The sequence below is a fragment of the Gallus gallus genome, chromosome 13, assembly GCF_016699485.2.
Source record: "Gallus gallus isolate bGalGal1 chromosome 13, bGalGal1.mat.broiler.GRCg7b, whole genome shotgun sequence".
Lineage (NCBI taxonomy): Eukaryota > Metazoa > Chordata > Aves > Galliformes > Phasianidae > Gallus > Gallus gallus.
This window is the reverse complement of record NC_052544.1, coordinates 15,403,768-15,422,192: the sequence shown is the minus strand read 5'-3', so window position 1 is coordinate 15,422,192 and position 18,425 is coordinate 15,403,768. Positions and strand designations below refer to the sequence as shown.

Here is an 18,425-nt window from a genome sequence, read left to right as displayed (position 1 = left end):
TGGGCATTCCCAGCATTCTGGCTGCGTGGCACGGTAATTTCATGCTTCCCGAGGGCAGCAGTGGGGTGCTGGGAGCCTGCTGAGGTCCCACTGCTCCCAGCTGCTAGGAAAGGCTTTTCCTAACCAGTGCCTGATGGTCCCCATTCTTCTCTGGGGCCGCATCCCAGCAAGCAGGCTCCCCAGAGAAGATGACAACATCTCATTTCCAAACCAGAAATAAGCAGAACGCTGCTCCATCTATGGGGAACTGGGAAACGTCCCTTGTTCCCCCAGTCTCCCCACACCGTGCCCCATGGCCATCCCCAACACCTCCAGGCCCATCTGCCGCCCACTGTCCCCCCAGCCTCCCCCCAGGCCTCATTTCTCCCCCCTTTTGCCATTTGCTCTCTCCTTTCCATCCACCCTCTGCTCCTCATCCCAATCCGGGGTGCCTGGGGCTGCAGGTGCCCCCAGAGCAGCTTCCAGGAGATCCCAGCAGCCGTGTTCACAGCATGTGTGGTGAGCTGCTTTTTTGAGAGACCTCCAACACCACCGGTCTGGGCACCTTTATCTAAAAGCCCATACAAGGCTGCCTCGTGGCTCAATTCAGGGCTGTATTTCCAGAGCTACAATCCTTAAAAGATGATAATTAAACGCAGCAATCCCAGCCGTGACCGAGGCAGTGCTCTTCTCCTCCTCAGTGCTCTTCTCTCATCCTCAGAAGAGCCACTGGACTTGAAACGATCAGGAAATGCCCGGCTCAGGTTCCCGAGAGAGAAAACCGCAGCCCAATCCATACAAGTTTGGGAAATTCGGGCGCCGGGCGCAGGGATGCTCGGCGCGACGGTCCCACTGCTGTCCCAGCGGGCGGCTCGGGGTCGTACAGCTGACCGCTAAAGCTGCCCGTGGATGGGGAGCCGAATATTCACCTCCTGCTGGAGAGCACTACCGGACCCCTCCCGCACTGTGCGCGCACAGCACGGACCGCTCCATCCCCGCTCCTCGTTTCCACCTCTAAACAACGCCCCCCCCCCGCGCTGTAGGGGCAGCACAAACCCCCCGGGGTTCGGCGCTCCGCACCTCCGGGGGCACCGCGCAGCACAGCGCTGCTCCCCGTGGGGGGGCCGTGCCGCAGCCCCCCCTCCGGCCCCGCTCCGCACCCGCGGAACTCAGCCGCGTATTGGGAAGTGTTGTGTTGGGGGAAGGGGGGGGGGGAGCGGCTCCGCACTGCCGCCCCCTCCCGCTCCGCGCCGGGCAAGAGCCGTCTTTTTGACGCAGGAGAAATGGCAAATTTTAAGTACGTCATTAATATGGCGCCAAAAGGGTGGTTTTTTTTTTTTTTTTAAGTATAAGCCTTTTTTTTTTTTTTTTTTTTTTTTTTTAAGGTTGCAGCAGCAGCCCCGTGTGTACGCGTGTGCGTAACCGGGAGAGGGGAGGGGAGCGGGGAAGGACGGAGGGGGGGGGGGGGGGGGGGGAGGAGAGGAGGTAAAGAGTGAGCGGGGGGTGTGTGCGGGGCGGCCGCCAACGGGACGCGGGGCGGTGCGGGCAGCGCGGGGCTCCGGCCGCAGCCATGGGGCCCCCGCGGCCCGGCGGGGGCTGAACGGGGAGCGGAGACACCTGGACCCGTGCGGAGCCCCGGAGGGGGGAGAAGAAATTAAGGGGGAAGATTTGGGGCGGGAGGGAGGGGAGGGTGGGGGGTTGGGGGGGGGGGGGGAGCGGCAGCACCATTATCCGGCCCCGCTCCGAAAGTGGCTTCTCCGCCTCCCTCCTCCCGGAGCCCGAGCGGCGGGGCGAGGAGATCCTGAGGAAGTGCGGGGTGAAAAAAAACCCAACAGAGAGCACCCGCGGCGGGCGGGCAGGGCTCGGCGGGCCGCGCTGCGAGCGGCCATCTCGGCTGGGAGCAGCCATGGAGTTCCCGGGCGGCCGCCCCTGAGCAGGGCCGGGACGGCGGCGATGACAGCGGCGTGAGGGGCTCTGCGCATCCCCATCCCGTCCCCGTCCCCATCCCACCCGCCCCGCCCCTCCCCGCCGCCCCCCGCTGCCAGGCGCAACTCTCCGCGGACGCTGCTCTGGCAAAGGTGAGGCTGCGCGGGGGGAGGCGGATGGGAAGGCATGGGGGGGGGGGGGGGGGAAGGTTGGTGGTGGGGGGGGCATTTCGCAGCGCTTCGCTTTTTTTTTTTTTTTAATTATTTATTTTCCTATCTCCTCTATTTATTTATTTATTTATTTACTCGTCTCCCTCCTCCCGGCTGGGGGATGTGCGGCATTTCCAGGGGGCGGATTGCGCATGTTGGTCCCTTCCCCGGTTTTAAAGTGCGCGAGGCGAGAGCGGCGGGGATGTAAACACGAACTTTTCCAGGTTCGCCCCGCAGCTTTTTCTTCTCCTTTTTTTCCCCCCCTCCTTCCCCCCCCCTCCCCCCCTTGTATTCCCCCGAAATTAATGACTGCGGCAACGGCTGTGCGGACGGACCGCTCTTCGCGTTTCCAGGGGGCTCTGCGCGTTACCGGGGGTGGGGGGGGAGCTCCGGGGGGGGGCCGTAGGGGCTGTGCCCGGCGGCGCGGGGATCGGGGGCGTGGCGGCCGCCTCCTGCCCCCCCCCTTCCCCCTCCCGCCCCCAGCACTCCGCCGCCGCCGGGGCCGCACGGCCCCTTCCCCACCTGCCGCCATCGGGCGGTGGGGTGGGAATAACCCTCATACCTGTGAACCCCGAGCGGTTGCGGAGTGAGGAAGGGGCTGAAGGCATCCGGAGGAAAAACCCTCAGCTCGCCTACCCCCCCCCACCCCCCGCACCGCAGTGAGCGGTGTTGAGTTAGGGGCGCTGGGACGGTCGGGAGAGAGGGGATTTGCTTGGGAAAAATCAACGAGCTCCGGCTTCCCCCCGGGGGTGAGAGGAGATCGTAGGAACGGGGTTTGACCTTTAAGCGTTTATTGGCTACCGAGGTTAAAATAAGCTCGAGATAGGAGCAAAAATAGCTCGCAGAAAGGTTACATCAAAGGTTACGCTTGTTTTCCTTAGGAAAATTGAGGCTGATCTCTAAAAATGAAGGCTTGGAGCACAGAGTGGGAAGGGGATGTGCGAGATTTCTAAGCGGGGAGATGAAATTCATGTGGCTGCTGGTGGGGTTTGGGCACCGAGTTCGGAAAGTCGGGCAGGTGGTGGCCCCGCACAGAGGGCCGGCGCGGGGCACTGCGTGCGGGGGGCTTCGGTGCGGCTCAGCCCCGTGCGGTGCTCTGGAGCTGCGGGATGGGGATGGCCCTGGGATGGCCCGGCTGATTGCCGGTGCTGTGTCGAGGCATGCTGCAGGCAGAATGGGTAATGAGAGGGTAACAAGTCAGGAAAGGAAAGTTAGAAATGTGAGTAATAAAGTTAGGAAAAAAAAACAAGAAATTCCCCTGGCTAGATTTGGGGCAAAAAATGGCAAAGCACAGGAAGTAAACGAGGGCTTGTTTTGTTTTAAATTTAAATGAGATTAAATGGTGCCCCCAGGAACCGAGACAGCGGCGCAGCTGGAGAGAGGGGCGGCTCCACCTGGGCACGGGGCTGTGCCGGCAGCCCTTAACCCGCACCCCTCCATCCTCCGCTGCCGGCTTCGGGCTGCCCGGGGCTGTGCTGCGCTCCCCGGAGGGTTCGGGACTGAGCAGCGCTGCTCCCCCCGCCCCAGGCGCGGGGCTGCGAGCCCACACGTGCTGCTGGGCTGTGGGCACGCTGCGGGGGCATCCCCCGTTGGAAAGTACGTCGTGCCGTCGGGGAAGTGTGGCCGCCCGGAGCTCTCCGGTCGGTGATGAGAAAAGGCAGCGCCGCCAGGACAGCGGAGCAGGGCTGGGAGCTTCCCACCGCCCCCCCCCCCCCCTCCAGTGAGCAGCTTTCTAACAACGCGCTGCTTTCCTAGACAGAGCCGGGAAATGGTTAACGCGGGGGGAGCGCCGGGGGCCGCCCCATGGCTCCGTCCTCCCCCCCTTCCCCCCCGCGCCGGGACACGCCGGGGCGCACCGGGATGCGCCGGGACGCGGCGGTCCGGAGCCGGGCGGGTGCGCGTGCCGCTGGGGGCACTATTTTCTGTTTGTGTTCCTATTTCTGTGCCGGAGGAACAAACAGGGAAGTGGTTTTCTGCAGTCTCATTGCAGCTCACAAACACAGCGCATATCTCAGCCGCTGTTGCTCAACTGTCACCGAGCGGAGGTCGCGGTGCGGGAAGCGCGGCGCATCCCGGAGCGCTGCCACGGGCCGGTGGCCGAGCCCTGCTTTTCTTGCCGTTTGTGCGGATTTCTGTGCTGTGTTCCCTGTAGAAGCGGCAAACCTGCGCGAATTTCTCTTGTCCCAGTTCTGAACCGTTCCCTCGGTGACCCGAAGGGCCGCCGCACGCGGTGCCACCGGGAATCCCCGAACGCACGTGTGATGCACAGGGCGAGGAGCTCGCAGGGAGCTGGGAAACCTCCGCGGTAACCCTGAGCGAAGGGACTGTCAGAGGGCGAGGAGACGGCCTGAGCCCTTTCCTGGCTGTATGGGACGTGGGGACCGGCAGGACCGGAGCTCAGGGTTTGGGCAGGTGGTTTTGAGTCCGCCTCCGCTTCTCCCCGTGGGCCGGGCAAAACCGCATCCCCGACAATTCGCCCTCCTCCCGAAGCGGTGATGGGGATGCTTCCTCCGGCAGGGATGCTCGGTGCAATCGCGCGGGGTATGGCAGCATCCCCATCCGCCGCCCACCCCCACTCTGCCGCCCATCCCGCGGCTGATTCGCCCCGGGTCCTGGCGATTTAAATTTGTTTAGGCTGATGGCTGGCCATCGCGTTCCTCGGTTTTGCATTTATTTGCCTTTTTCAGCTCGAACAAAGGCGGTGCTGAGCATGTGTTAGTTCGCAATCAGTCCGGTTTTCGGGTTTGCAGGCACTGGCGCAGTCCAGTCGAGTTGCAGACACTTCAGGGGGATGTTCATTTGTTTATAAAAGAAACCCACATCTGTTTCTATTTGAATCTCTTAAGCGAGCATACATGGAAACCTTTCTCCTGGTTTCTGGCTCTGTAAAAGCCAGATTTTGGGCCAAGTTTGACCTAAGAGCGACCTTTTCAAAGTATTACAAATTTTTTTGGTATTTGTTTATGACTTTAATAATGATGCCATGTGGTGAACGGGTCAGTTAAAGGTGAAATTAGCTCCTAATGTAAACGGAGGATTAATTTTGGAGCAACGCACTGCGTTTTGTGGAGACTTTGCATGGCTCTGTAACACACCGGCTGAGCTGAGCCCGGAGTCGGAGGCTGCTGGAGGGGGAGGAATGGGCAGAGAGAGCTCCGGGGGTGCGAGGGCTGGGATGCAGGGATGCCAGCAGGGTGCCCAGCCATCATCAGACTTTATAGCCTTGAGCTCCAGATGGGGAAATTGCCCAATTACCCTTTTTCTACAGTAAATTCCTCCGTTAAGTACCGCGCGGTTTACTCCTGTTTGGTGGGCTCTGGAAGATGAGTCCTTCAGGAAACTGCGTCCCGGGAGTTACTTTCTGAAAGGTCTGCCCGAGCTTTGTGTTTCATGCCGTGTTTCCCTCCCTGCAGGTGGTTGGTGCTGCTGTGTGCTGTCCCCTGCCCGGATTGGGGCTGCCTTTTGGTGCCGTGTTCAGAGAGGCACATACTTTGCTCAGTCAGGGGTTTCATTCAGAGCAATTGAAATTCATTTTAGTTCAGAGGATGCTCTCTTGGTTCCTGTCACACCGGGGCAAAAATAATTTGTTGAAATAGAGCCACAATTTAACCTGTGGTGTTGAGCCTCTTCTGCATGTGAGTACAAACTCATCCCACAAGTACCCCATAGCCACACGCAGCCCCAGCCCTGACCCCTGTGCCCCCACTGAGGATGTGCCTTCTTTCCCATGGCGGGACAGTGATGCCAGTGGTGCTGTCTTGCTATAAAGCCAAAGATGAGAGAACTGGAAATGTCTTTGGGCCCCAGTAGCATTCCTGTGCTCCAGCTCAGGTGGTTCTTTTCCCTGTTGGTGTTGGTTTATGGGGTGTCAGTGTAGGGCAGCTCCATAGATCAATGAGCACAGGTCCATCACTGTGCTCCAAGAGCCAGCCAGTGGGAACCAAGCACTCGAGTAGAATTTCCACTGGAAGAAAGCAAACTGCAGGTAAATCTGCCCTCAATATCCTCTTCCCCAAGCAAAACCTAACGGCTGCTTGGAACACAGCTGGTTTAATAACAGCTGCTTCCCTGGGAATCACTGGAGGAATGTATCAGCATTGCCATATTCTCAAGGAACGTTTTTAATGGCGTTTTGACAGGGCAGTGCCTTACAGCAGCCCCGATAGTTAAAATGTTGATGGTGCTTTGTGCTATTATCCCTTCCATTGGTGTGGTGAAACACAGTGCACAGATTGTTGGGTACGGGTGCTGGGAGGGCCTCGTTGTGTGAGCAGTGGGGAACTGTGCCCAAGTGGAACTCCTCCGGTGTGCGTGGTGTGCTGCTGCTGAACCTCATAGGACAGCTGTGTCCTTCCCCTGGAGCCGGGAGTCTCTGCATGTCAGGTTCTTACAGAATGTTCTTACAGAAGGCACCGTGGAGGTGTCCATGGGGTTGGTGCCACTTCTGCAGGTGCTGGTGGCTCTCAGCAGCGTGGTCCATGCGTGTTGCTCCATCAGAGCCCTGGAGGTGGGGCCACGCTGGTCACCACCTGCTGAGCCCTGAGAAACCACGCTCTTCACAAGTGAAAATCTCTGCTTTCTTTTTCTTTCTTTCCTCCTTTTTTTTTTTTTTCTCTCCTTTTATCCAAGCACGTGCTAACACAGGTGCTAACACAGGTGCTTCCCCTTCAGCTCTGCCTGCTCAGTTCCTGAGTGGAGGGAGCGCTGCTCTCGGGCACTCCTGCCTTGTCCTGAGCCCCAGCAGCGCTGCCCTGCACTTGGTGCCCTGTGCCCATCTCCTCCAGGAGGTGACAGTGCAGTGGCAGCAGCCGGGGACTGCCCAGCAGTGCTGGAGGAGGTCCGGGCTGCGGGAAGCGTGCTTCAGGCTGCAGATACATCACAGCTCTTAAATGAAGTCAGTGCAGCCCAAGTGGGAAGATGACTCAGAGGGTAAAACCCCGGGCTCGTTGCGCACAGGGGTCCTCTTGAACTCAGTGCTGCATGGACTTCCCCTGCAGACATACGAAGAGTGCACAGAGTTTCCATTCCTGTAGCTGTGCACTTCCCACAGCCACAGCCCGGCAGTTCTGGGCTCAGCCTGCAGCCCTGCAGCCTCATGGGACGTCGCACGGCGTGGAGCTGCACGGGGCCCCGGGGCTGCGTGTGCTGCAGAGCACTGCTCTGAGCAGTGTGTGTGTGTTCACTGTACTGCCTGGGAGCAGGGAGAGCTGGGGGAGAAGCACAGCCACGTGCTGATAAATAAAAACCCAGTGGGGATTTCACACGTCCATTTTGGAGCCCTGGGTGCCCTGCTGGGGGGTGGCACCTGGGGCGGGCAGGTGGGGGTGCAGAGAGGGGATCTGGGCATGGGTTGTAACGTGCTGTTCATTTTTGTTGCAGATGGAAGAAAAACGACGGAAGTACTCGATCAGCAGTGATAACTCAGACACCACTGACAGTAAGACCTTTAATTTGAGACTTTGGGCGAGATAACTGAAGTGGTTCACCTCCAGCAGGGGAAGCGTTGGAATAATTACTTTGTAAAGAGCTGAGGAAGCCGTTGGGTACATTTGCTGGAGATCTGCTTCACAATGAATTGCACGTGGGGTTGGGTCTGTCAGAAGTGCAGCGCTGATGTACAACAGAAGCCGATAGCAATGGAGATGTTGGGCTGTGGGCTCCTCGTTCTGCTGGAAGTCCTCCACTCGTGCAGGGAGCCGTGCCCTGAGCCCCGTGAGCCCCCAGCTGGGCTGTGCTGGGGGACAGGGAGACTTCTGCTGGGGTCAGGGTGAAGCCCCAGCCTTCCTGTGAGCTGGGGAGGGATGTGGGAAAAGGGACAGGGCTCAAGCCAGCAAAGCTTGCAAACCCACGCTCGCTTTCAAGCACATACCTCACTTCATCCTCATTCGGCGGAGCGCAGAAGCATGTGCTCAACAATAAACATGTGCAAATGTGCTGAATTTTGGCTATAAATAGAGTGCTTTCCTCTCCCACTTATCGCAGGGCTTTGCCCGCTGCAGCAGCTCTGCTGAACCACGTTGGGGGTTGAGGCATCTTTAGTCGTGGCATAAAACATCGTGCCCTTATCTCTGTTGGACTTTGATACTCGTGCTGCAGGTGACACTGAAGCTGTTGACAAATGCTGTCCTGCAGGATAACTGTAAACAGAAGGATGACCTCTTTGCTGTGCCTTTGCCCGGCAGACGTGGCAGTGGTGGTGATCTAAGCCTGTGTAACTGCAGTGCCACATGGCGCTGCTTTGGCACTGGCTTATAGGCACAGTGTGGTTCAGCCCTCCAGTGGTAAAAGCAGTGCTCAGTAGACCGATCGGCAGCCAATTTGGTGTGCTCCCAAAATACTGTTGTGCATCTGGAGGGATCCAGTTGTACAAAAGATGCTACCTGCAATTAGCTTATCATTTACACTCAGCAAATGCAAACAGCTTTTTTCTTGGTGCTGGCAGTGGTAGTAATAGTAACACAGGTGAGCTGGAAATAGGAATTAATAACAGAGCTCCCGTTGCATTTCAGGCTTCAGCAGCCATTGCCTCATGGAGGTGGTAGCAGCAGTGGTAGTACTGCGCAAGTCAGGACAATGAGAGTCCATTCATAATAATCCCAGAGTAAAGCAACCCCAAATCCCACAGCAAATACTCTCCTACTACTGACGTGTGCTGTTGTGTGCAGAGGGGGCTGCTGAGCTGCACACGGGATGGCAGTTACTGATCCTGCTGCTGGTGAGGAAGTTTTATGCTTGTGGTCAGTATTTTTTTGCCAGAGTCTGAAGTCCTCAGGCGGTTCAGGGCTTTCACTTGGAGCATCTGTGCTGGAGCTGTTCAATATCACCTCCTTAAGTGGTGATTCCAGGAGCAACCTGATTTCGGGAGCGTTAAACCCTGGCTTTCTCCCTCATGGAAGCTGTTTGTTCTTATGGCTTTGGACAGTTCTGATGTCTTCTCTTGAGAACACTTCTCTTAAATTTAAGGGGCTCTTCTTCTTCATCTGTAGCATCAGGAAAGTGATGTAATCTGTTCTGGTGCAGCACCCCGAGCTGTGCACAGCAGTAACGCTGCACTGGGGTTTATCACCTCCTAGCATTGTCCAGGGTTGGCTTGGGGCTGTAGGGGCAGCAGTAACACAGTGACACAGGCAGAGCCTTGGTCTCCTTGTTGGGTAACGTCTCTTCTGCCTCCTTGCAGGTCACACCACATCCACGTCCAGATGCTCCAAAATCCCCAGCACCAAATCCAGCTGGTCCCGGCAGAAGGAGAAGAAGCCCTCTGAGGTATGCGGTGTGAGGCGCTGCCCAGGACCTGATCTCCTGGTTCCCACACGGGTCCTGTTCATGCAGATGGGGTTTGGAGGTGGCCCTATGCTGACATCCCAGGCTCGGTGCCCACCTGGTGCCCCTGCATGGCTCCCAGCTCCGTTTCCAGTAGACATAGAAACTACACCGAACGTGAGCTGTTGTTGTAGCAACTGCTGTTTAGCGGCGGTCATCTTCATTCCCAGAGCAGTGTGAGCAAAGCCAGAGTGACATTGCTCACACATTTCCATCCAGACCAGTGTCCAAACAGAGCTAAGTTTAGCTGAAGGTGGAGCTGGCGGGGCTGCGGCTTCCATGAATGCAGGCTGTAAATCCCAACTCGAGCCGCCGTGCTGTGCTGCTCCTGGGGCTGTGGCCTGGTGAGCACAGACCTTTGTAACATCCCCCCTTTGCATCAAGCTGAACAGAGATTTTGAAGTCTTCCTGTGGTCACTGCCTGAGTTACAGCTGCGCTTAGTTGTTATTGCTGTGACAGATTTACACTGATGTATCTAATGTGTTGGCAGCGGACAGGAGCTTAAAAAGCCCAGGTTGCTTGTGCCTTAAGGGCTGAGGAGCTGCTGTGACTGCCGAGCTACTTGGGAACTCTGCAGTGAGCAAAGAGCCCAGATACAGGTGTCACTGCCTGCTGACAGCGCTGCTGGGAAGGTGTGTGCCAGGGCTGGGAGTGTCACTTTGTGCTTATCAATGTGTCTCTCGAAATGAGTGCTGGGGGTTCTGTGAGCTGAGCCTCAGGTACAGAGACAGCATCAGGGGCATCTCCTCCTGCTGGGACACCATCACCCCACCATGAGATGACACTAAGGATTTGGGGTGAGCTTGGTGTGCACCCTGGGGATGTCACTGGGCTGTGTCCGGGGCACCCAGCAGGACATTAGGGCCTGTGAGGACCAGGACCAGGTTCAGAGCATGCAGCTCTGGAGCAAGCAGAGCGGAGCAAAGCTTGGCAGTGCAACGCTGGAGAACTGTTCTGGGTTCATGAAACAGTTGGGGCAGAGTGATCCGCAGCAGCACATCAGGATTGGAACTTCAGGGGACCTGGGGAAGGCAACACGCAGTGCCTCACACTGGAGTTGGGCCAGGACACTCAAGCTGACAAACCAACTATAAAAGTTCAGTGGGAACCTGAGCAGATGTGAGCTGTCTGGATCTCCCCATCTTGCATCTTCCCTGTGGCAGCTGTGTGCAGTGCCAGCTGGGTTCAGCTCTGGGTGGAAGCCAAGGGCTTGGCTGAGCATCATCAGCACAGCCCAGGGCACACAGCAGTGGCGTGGAGGTCTCCTCAGTGAGTGCTGGTTTGTGGATTTCTCCTACAACAGCATCTTCCAAACCATCCCCAGCTGCCTCATCTCCTGCTGTGGCCATGGCACCCTGGGCACGCTGTGCCTGGTGCTGAGCTGCAGCGGTGCCCACCTCTGTCCATTGGAAGTGCTGCGGGGCCTCGTGCAGGGAGATTTTTGGGCACAGAGCTGGGTGGGCATCGTGTCCTGCAATGGCAGATGTGGACAACAGCAAAACCCTCAACTTGCCACTGTCAAGCCTGCTTCACGTGAAATAGCCAGGTGCCTTGATCATCATACTGAGGATGGAGAAGGTAACAAGGAGAGCACAGCCTATTGGACATCATGCCCTATTGGGCATCATGCCCTGCCATGCAGCCTGCCTCAGTCACTTTGGGGTGGTGCAGCCCTTTCAAACACCAGCCCAGCCTCAGATTTGCACGTGGCTTCTGGCTTTGCGAGGATGCGAGCAGCACTCTGTGCACTGCCAGCTCCCCAGCGCAGGCAGCTCAGGCACAGCTTGGGATGCAGGGACAGTGGTGCTGGGAGGACAGCCTGGGGACCACCCCCAACCTCTTCTGTCCCTCCTAAAGTTGTGTCCCCGTTTCCCTGCAAGAGGGCTGGAGGCCGAGCTGCCATCTGCATTCCCCTGGCAACGTGCACAGGAGATAAAAAAAATCAGAAGCGTTAGTGTTACATAGTTATTAGCTGGGTCAGGGGGTGATGTTTATTATGAAAGACTCTGTGAGAAGGGATTAACTATGCACATTAAAAACCACCCGATACAAGGCATCTGGAAAAACAAGCTTCTTAACATGGAAAAGTACTGAGCTGTTTGTAAACATCCGCGATGGTGGCCATTGCCAGGGAGGGTGATTATATTTATCTGTGCGTGTCACAGGGCTCTGCCTGGGCTCTCTCCCGATGCGTCCCAGACACCGGGCTCTGCGAAAGCTCACGAAGGTGGCAGCTGTCCCTGTGCCCACCAGGCTGTTGGCAGGGAAGCCTCGGGGCTGAGGATGGAGTCAGGCAGCTCCTTGCATCAGCAGTGCCTGATTGCGTTAATCTCCTGATTGCGTTTATCTCATTAGGGCTTGCTCATCCCTGGACGTGGCCTGGAGGGAGCAGGGGTTCCTGCAACCCCGAGTGCTGCTGCCCCAAGCAGTTCTGTGGGGTGCAGGGATGCTGCTGGTGGCAGCAGGGCTCGGGATGTGCGCTCAGCTCCTCCTGGTTCTCGATGCTGAATCTGTAGCGGGGATGAGATGTGCCTGAAGTGTGGATTTTTGCTTCTTGTGCTGGCGTGTTAGTGCAATCCTGCCCCAGTTATAGGGCTGCGGGGATGCGAGCGTAAGCCTCGCTGGGTTTGATGGCAGCCATCAGCCCTCTATCCTGTTTCTGACAGGGAACAGTTGTCAGTGTCTAAGCAGAGGATATAAGAACAAGGCAGTGTGTAATGATGCTCGCCGGTTACATCCTGCAGCTCCCAGCCGTCAGCGGCCTGGGGACTCTCTTGGATGCTACATCTGAGTCACTGCCTCAGCCAGGATGTTAGTCATTAGCTTCTGAACTATTCGGGATCCAGAGCGCTGCCACGAGCTGCACTGCTGGAATGCTTTGTGGGGGCAGAGGTACCCGCTGCTCCGGGTCGCCCTGCTGCCTGGCACAGCTCTGCCTTCAGCTCTCCCCGCTCAGCTGCTGCTCATCTCACCCGGTGTCAGCACTGTCCCTCTCGCTCAGACCCATCCTGCTGGGGATCTCCGGACTGCAGCTGCACGCCGTCTTCAGGATGAGGGGGAAACTGTGGATTTATACAATTTACGTTATTTTCTGCTTTCCTCCTGTAGATATGACTTCCGTGTTGGGAAAGATGTCTTTTTCCATCTCTTTACTTAACCCTTTTTAAACACTCTCATTTTTATATGGTTTACCTTCTAGAAAGCAGCTGTTATCCCACTGGTTCTCTGTGTGTTGATATCTTTTCCCATTGCAGTAGGTATATACTGCTACAGGGCACTGTGGATTCAGTCCCTGGGCTCCCTGTGCTTTAAGAAAGACATTTGTAAGAGGCCATATGGCCAGGCAGGGCTGGACATACTTCTACTGTGCTGGATTAAGAGAAAATATGCCACTGCTGTAAGGTTGGACCGCAGTGCCTTTGTTGCTTTTCCCAAGCCAGCGTGGTTCTAACAGATTAATGCCATTGTCTTCTGAATGCTGAGAAGGGCAGGACGAAAATGCTTCTAGTTCCTATTTTAAATTCTCTTGTTCATTGGGTCTTTAACATTCAGCATTTCAAGAGGAAACAAGAATAGATTAAGAGATAGCGGCCTGGATCCCAAATGAACACGAGAGTAAGTATTTTTCTCCCCACAGGCAGATAATATCGCGGCTTACAGACACGCACCAGGCACTGCCACGTTTCTGAGCCCTGCTACTGCACGTTGCTGCTCTGCTCCTTTTGGAACGGGCCAGAAGAGTGTGACAGAATGCCTGGGAAATGAGATGGGGAGGGAGCCGGGGGGGCGGCCAAGGGCTGGACCCGCAGAGGTGCCAGCTCCAGCTGATATGAAGACAGTTTGTCCAACCAAAAGATATTCCCAGGGCTCCCATTGTTCTCATTGTTTTCTCTTTCTCTCAAAATCCTTGTGACTCATGAGCTACAGCAAACAATTTTCTGCTTGAAAGAATGAAGGGCTCATCGCATCGCTGAAGGGAGGAGAGAGCCCTGCGAGGAGAGACCTGCGGGGATGGGTGAGACCTTGTGGAATGGGTGGTGATGGAGGAGTGGTGTCGAACCAGAACCCAAAGAAAACTTTTTGTCTGAGCTTCCAAAACCGTTTCACGCTGAGAACCATCACTGCACAACCACAGAAGAGATGGTGCCCAATGCTCCCAGTGGTGCTCTGGAGCCTGCAGGGATGCTGCTGCAGGTGCTGGGCATCAGAGAGGGCTGCGCTCTGCAGCGTGGAGCACTTCGGAGGGGTTCATTTTTGCAAAACCTTTGGGGGATGCAAACACCAGTGTGCACAAACAAGAACCTGTATGAGAGCTGCTGCCACCCGGCGTGGTCCCCAGGCTCACTGCACTTCTCAGAGCTAATTAAAAGCAGCACTAGACGAGTGTTTCTTTAGATTTAAAGACCAAAACAGATTCAGCTTCTTGGCTCTTGCCCAGCAGCTGATCTCATATAAGTGGAAAGCAGTTAGTAAAGGATGTGAATGCGATGTTCTCGGGTCAGCGTGTGGGGCTGGTGGGGTAAGTGGCAGCTTTGGCCCCGCTGTATGCTCCCACCAAAAGCACAGTCCTTGTGTTAAGTGGGGCTGAGCAGTGATGAGCACTGCGCATTGCTGTATTGAGGAGGTTTGTAGGTGAGTGGAAGGACCTTGACGTTGACAGGGGGATCTCAGAGAGGCTGTGAAGAGGTGTGAGGGCAGGACTGATGGGCAGAGATGTGAAGTTCAGAACCAGGGGAGGATGCTTTTGTGGTAACGAAACAGCAGTGCAGCGTCACATTGAGCTGAGCCCCGACTGCACCCCCAGGTCACAGGAGGGGACATTTGGGTTGCTGGCACAGCCACAGGAATACCTTTCTGGAGCCAAGCAAAGTGAGAAATTAGGATGTCAGAATCTGAAGTTATGTTATTTCTCATTAATGTAGTGTTTGGTTTTAGCTGAGAGAGATCAATATGGGCTTTGCTTCACAACAGCGAACTACAGAAATAATAACAAAGATGGATGTGTCCTTTGGTAACGTGTTGGCTCTTGTACTGCATTGACTTCTCAAGTTTCTGGACCTCTGGGGTGGGCTGCCAGCCCAGCATCGTGCGTTGAAGGGACGAGGAAGTGATAGAGGCAGGTGATAAGGGGCCAGTAGGCAGCAAGTGACCTGATGGCCCTGTCACCCTGTGGGAAGTCACTGCTGCCCTGTGTGCCAGCAGCGTGGGTTGGTGCCCTGTAGGTCGGCTGGAACCCAGTGGTGAAGCTGAGGAATGTGGCAGAGGATGGATGGAGGTCTCCATGATGGGATTATTTCCTGGAGAAGCTGTTGTGCTGCTCGGGCAGCTCTTGGCAGCAGGTGGGAGGAGGCAGATGCAGATGTGGCTTCTTCACATCATTCAGAAGAACATGATCCTGAGGTACCTGGCGCTCCCAAAGACCCGAGTGGCTCATCCATGGGACGTGTATGGCAGGACTTGGCTTAGCTAAGGAGAGCTGCGCGAGCCTGTAGCCCAACGGTTGTGTTGACCAGGTGTTTCTGGGTGTAAGATCTCTGTTGGCCATTGGAATCATGTAGTACCGTGAAAGCAAAGGGAAATAATTCACACCTGTAGTTTCTGACTGCCGGTTCCATACGGTGTTTGACAGCTGGTTGCTCTATCCCTCTTGGTGCTGCCGTTGACCCCCGGTACAGCCAAGGTGAGCGGTCCCTGCAGCACGGCCATGGGGCAGGTGGCAGCCGGGCTGCCGAGACAAATTGTGGGTTCCTGCAGGAGGGAGGAAACAGTAAACAGTGCTATTGAGGGAAAATTGCTTGTTTTCTGGTACACAACTTTCTCTCCGCCGCCAGGTCCTCAGTTCATCAGTGCCCAATTTGTCCTTTATTTAGTTTTCATAAATAATTCAGAGGAGTTTGAGTAGAATAATTGAGTCTTTTCCCAACCCTAATCCCAGACAATTCAAAACAAAAAGACATTTAGATTACAATTTGTGCGTATTAGCTGCTGGGAGATTTCCAGACAACTGATCTGCTTTCCTTTACAATTTCTCTGGCGTTCCATCATTTCTAAAGTGTTCTGCTTTGATAGTTAATAATTTGAGCGTTTCCAGTTCTTCATAAGAGACAGAGGCATCGCTGTGATAAAGTGCTGGCGTGCTCACTGCCTTTGGAAGTGCGAGCTTATCTGTTTTCCAAGAAGGACTAAATAAATGAAGTGGTAAGATTGCACATCCAGCCCGCGATGCGCCTTATCATCTTTGGGGAAATAGATACAATCGTGCTTATTTGGCTCAAAATTAAAACTCGGCTTCTTTGGGGATGCGAACTGAAGGGCCGTAAGGGGTGGATTTGGGGAAGAGCCTGTGCTGTGCGGGGGGCAGGAGCTGTAGGAGGGGCTGTGCAGTGGTGAGGTGTGAATGCTGCGCCCTGACCGGAGCGTGGCCACGTGTAGCAGTGGAGCTGCAGCAGGCTGACCTTGTTTTCTTCTTGCTGCCTGGTACGCCAACACGCGGCTCTGCGAGGATTATGGCTTCTTGCATGCTCCTCGTGCTTAATTAGTGTTGATCTTAATCTTTATTTATTTATTTATTTATTTATTTAAATTTCTCACACGGGCAGCGTAGCAAAACGTTACCGTGGCGTTTGCAGAAGGGAATTTGTCACTCTGAGAGGCTTGGAGGAGTTTGATCTTTCTGACGTGGAGCCCCAGTGTGACTGCAACGCGGAGGCTGTTGGCTGTGTTCATTGAGGGATGTGCTGGGGCTGTGCCCGGGAGGCTCAGATCCGCTCTGTAGGGATGTGGGCACTGATGGGAAGGAGGTACCTGCACACCTCCAGGAGGTCCCAGCGTGGAAAAGGTCGTTTATTGTATTTAACTCTAATTGGGTTATCAGCTGAGGCTCTGGGGATTAAACAAACTGACCTAAATCCTGGTCTCAGTGGTCTTAGTTAATGTCTAGTTTCCTGCACCTTAGCTGATTTAGTTCCCAAAACACTCCAAAGAGTGTTATCACTGAATTGGAAGTGTAAAACCATCCCGTGCCATTTACTGCGGCTCTCACAGAGCAGTCCTCGATCTGAGGCCGACACTGCAAACAGGCAGAGCAGCACCAAAGGAAGCACCTGGTCTGTCCCAGCTCTGCAGAAGGAGCAGTGCTTGGAGCTCGGTGGTGTCCCAGCCTGGCTGCTGGCATCATTGTCGTCATTGCAGCTAATAGCAGATGGTAGAGAGGAGAAACCATCCATTTTCATTTACGATTTATTTTTACCCTGCAAGAGACAGGATTGCTCGCGCCGTTGCTGTCAGGCAGTCCCCTGGAAGGAAAGCCTTATTTACCGCAGTGGGTTATTTTGGAAGGCTTTTCTCATCGCAGCGCATTGGGGGAAGGCTCTGCAGGGCCGAACGTGAGATGGGAGAGAGCCCATTCCCTGCCCAGGAGTGGGGGCTGTCACAGGGAGGGCTCCGTGTCTGTCTCCAAGCGGGTTTAGTGGGTCAGGAGAAACCTCCGCGTGTTTGGCTGTGGGCATGGACACAGGCATCCATATCACCATTTAGCCAGAGATTTTCCTGTTCACTAAGCAAACAGATTTTTTCCAAGACTGTAAACTCAGCTTTGCCCTCGGGTATGAGGGAGACAATGAGCATGTGAAATGGCGTTACAGCTCGGCGATGCCTTTGTGTTTCCACCGACCCATCGGGCAGCTGGGAGCCCATCTTAACACACCAGCTCCAAACTCCTCACCCAACCCCAAACCCAGTCAGGCTGGCTTTCCATAGCCATGGCTCCAGCTGTGGCCGGAGCAGCAGAGCTGCAGGTTTGTTGTGGGGATGCTCTGATGCTGATGCTCTCCACTTCAGCAGTTCTGGAGATGGAGTTGCTGTCAGCTATTCCCATATATATCCCTCCAAATGCCTTCTGTTGACCCCAGTAACATCTGGAGCTACCTGCAGGTGTGCAGCGCCAAAACGGGCAGGGTCACCCAGTGAGGTAGGCTGTGCTTGCATGTCTGTGGGTGTGCAAAAGCTGCTCATCTCCTTTCATGTCAAGAATAAGGGGAGCATCTCCTGCCCCACTGAAAGTGGTAGAAGGCCCATTGCTGTGAGCACTGATCACCCAAGAGAACGCAGCCCATCACGGCATCAGGGCAATGTGACACATCTGCCACACTGTCACCCCTGGCCATGCCCCAGTTCCTGCCCTCTGCTCACTGTTGGTGTTTTCCCTTGCAGGTTTTCCGCACAGACCTGATAACAGCCATGAAGATCCCCGACTCCTTCCAGCTCAGCCCCGAGGAGTACTATGTGCTGGCAGACCCCTGGCGCCAGGAGTGGGAGAAGGGCGTGCAGGTCCCGGCCAGCGCCGAGGCCATCCCTGAGCCCGTGGTCAGGTAAGCAGCACCCCTGCACCTCACGTGCCTATGGCTGCGGGGTTCTGAGCTGGGAAAACCAGAGGGAGGCCATGAAGATGATATTAGGTTGGATATTAGGAATGATTTCTTCTCGGGAATAGTGGTCAGGCATTGGAACTGGTGGAGGTGTTTCAGAAACGTGGAGATGTGGCAGCTGGGGATGTGGTCAGTGGGCATGGAGGGATGGGTTGGGTTGGACCTGGGGATCTTAGAGGTCTTTCCCAACCGTAATGGTTCTGTGATTCGGTGCTCAGAGATGTGGAGCACCTCTCCTACGGAGAAAGGCTGAGGCTGTTTGGCCTGGAGAAGAGACCTCACTGCAGCCTTCAGAACTTGAGGGGTGCTTGTAGACAAGGGGAGGGCGACTTTCTACATGGACAGTGACAGGACAAGTGGGGATGGCTTTAAACTAAAAGAGAGGAGATTTAGATTGGATATTAGGAGGACATTCTTTACCCAGTGGTGGAGAGGCAGTGGCACTGCTGTGCAGAGCTGTGGATGCCCCATCCCTGGGCAGCCTGAGCTGCAGGGCAGCCAGCCGATGCAGGGTGGGGCTGGGGGAGCTGTGAGGTCCCTTCCAACCCAGCCCTGTTCTATGGC

At 55.7% G+C, this 18,425-nt stretch overlaps 1 protein-coding gene across 5 annotated transcripts in view; it reads left to right on the top strand.

The window, feature by feature from the left end:
* Nucleotides 1–651: 651 nt before the first annotated feature.
* The window catches only part of JADE2 (jade family PHD finger 2), a 57,268-nt gene continuing 39,494 nt past the window's right edge, over nucleotides 652–18,425 (top strand). For 2 of the 5 annotated variants that reach the window (XM_025155032.3, XM_015294091.4), the window contains exons 1-4: nucleotides 1,997–2,338; nucleotides 7,494–7,551; nucleotides 9,292–9,377; nucleotides 17,647–17,804. In XM_025155032.3, coding sequence (XP_025010800.2) covers nucleotides 2,267–2,338; nucleotides 7,494–7,551; nucleotides 9,292–9,377; nucleotides 17,647–17,804 — 374 coding nt within the window. In that variant the 5' untranslated portion in view covers nucleotides 1,997–2,266. Of the gene's footprint in view, nucleotides 1,277–1,490; nucleotides 2,339–5,825; nucleotides 6,100–7,493; nucleotides 7,552–9,291; nucleotides 9,378–17,646; nucleotides 17,805–18,425 lie in introns of those variants that run through there. The other 3 variants (XM_046900485.1, XM_015294092.4, XM_414632.7) reach the window with 3 other exon arrangements.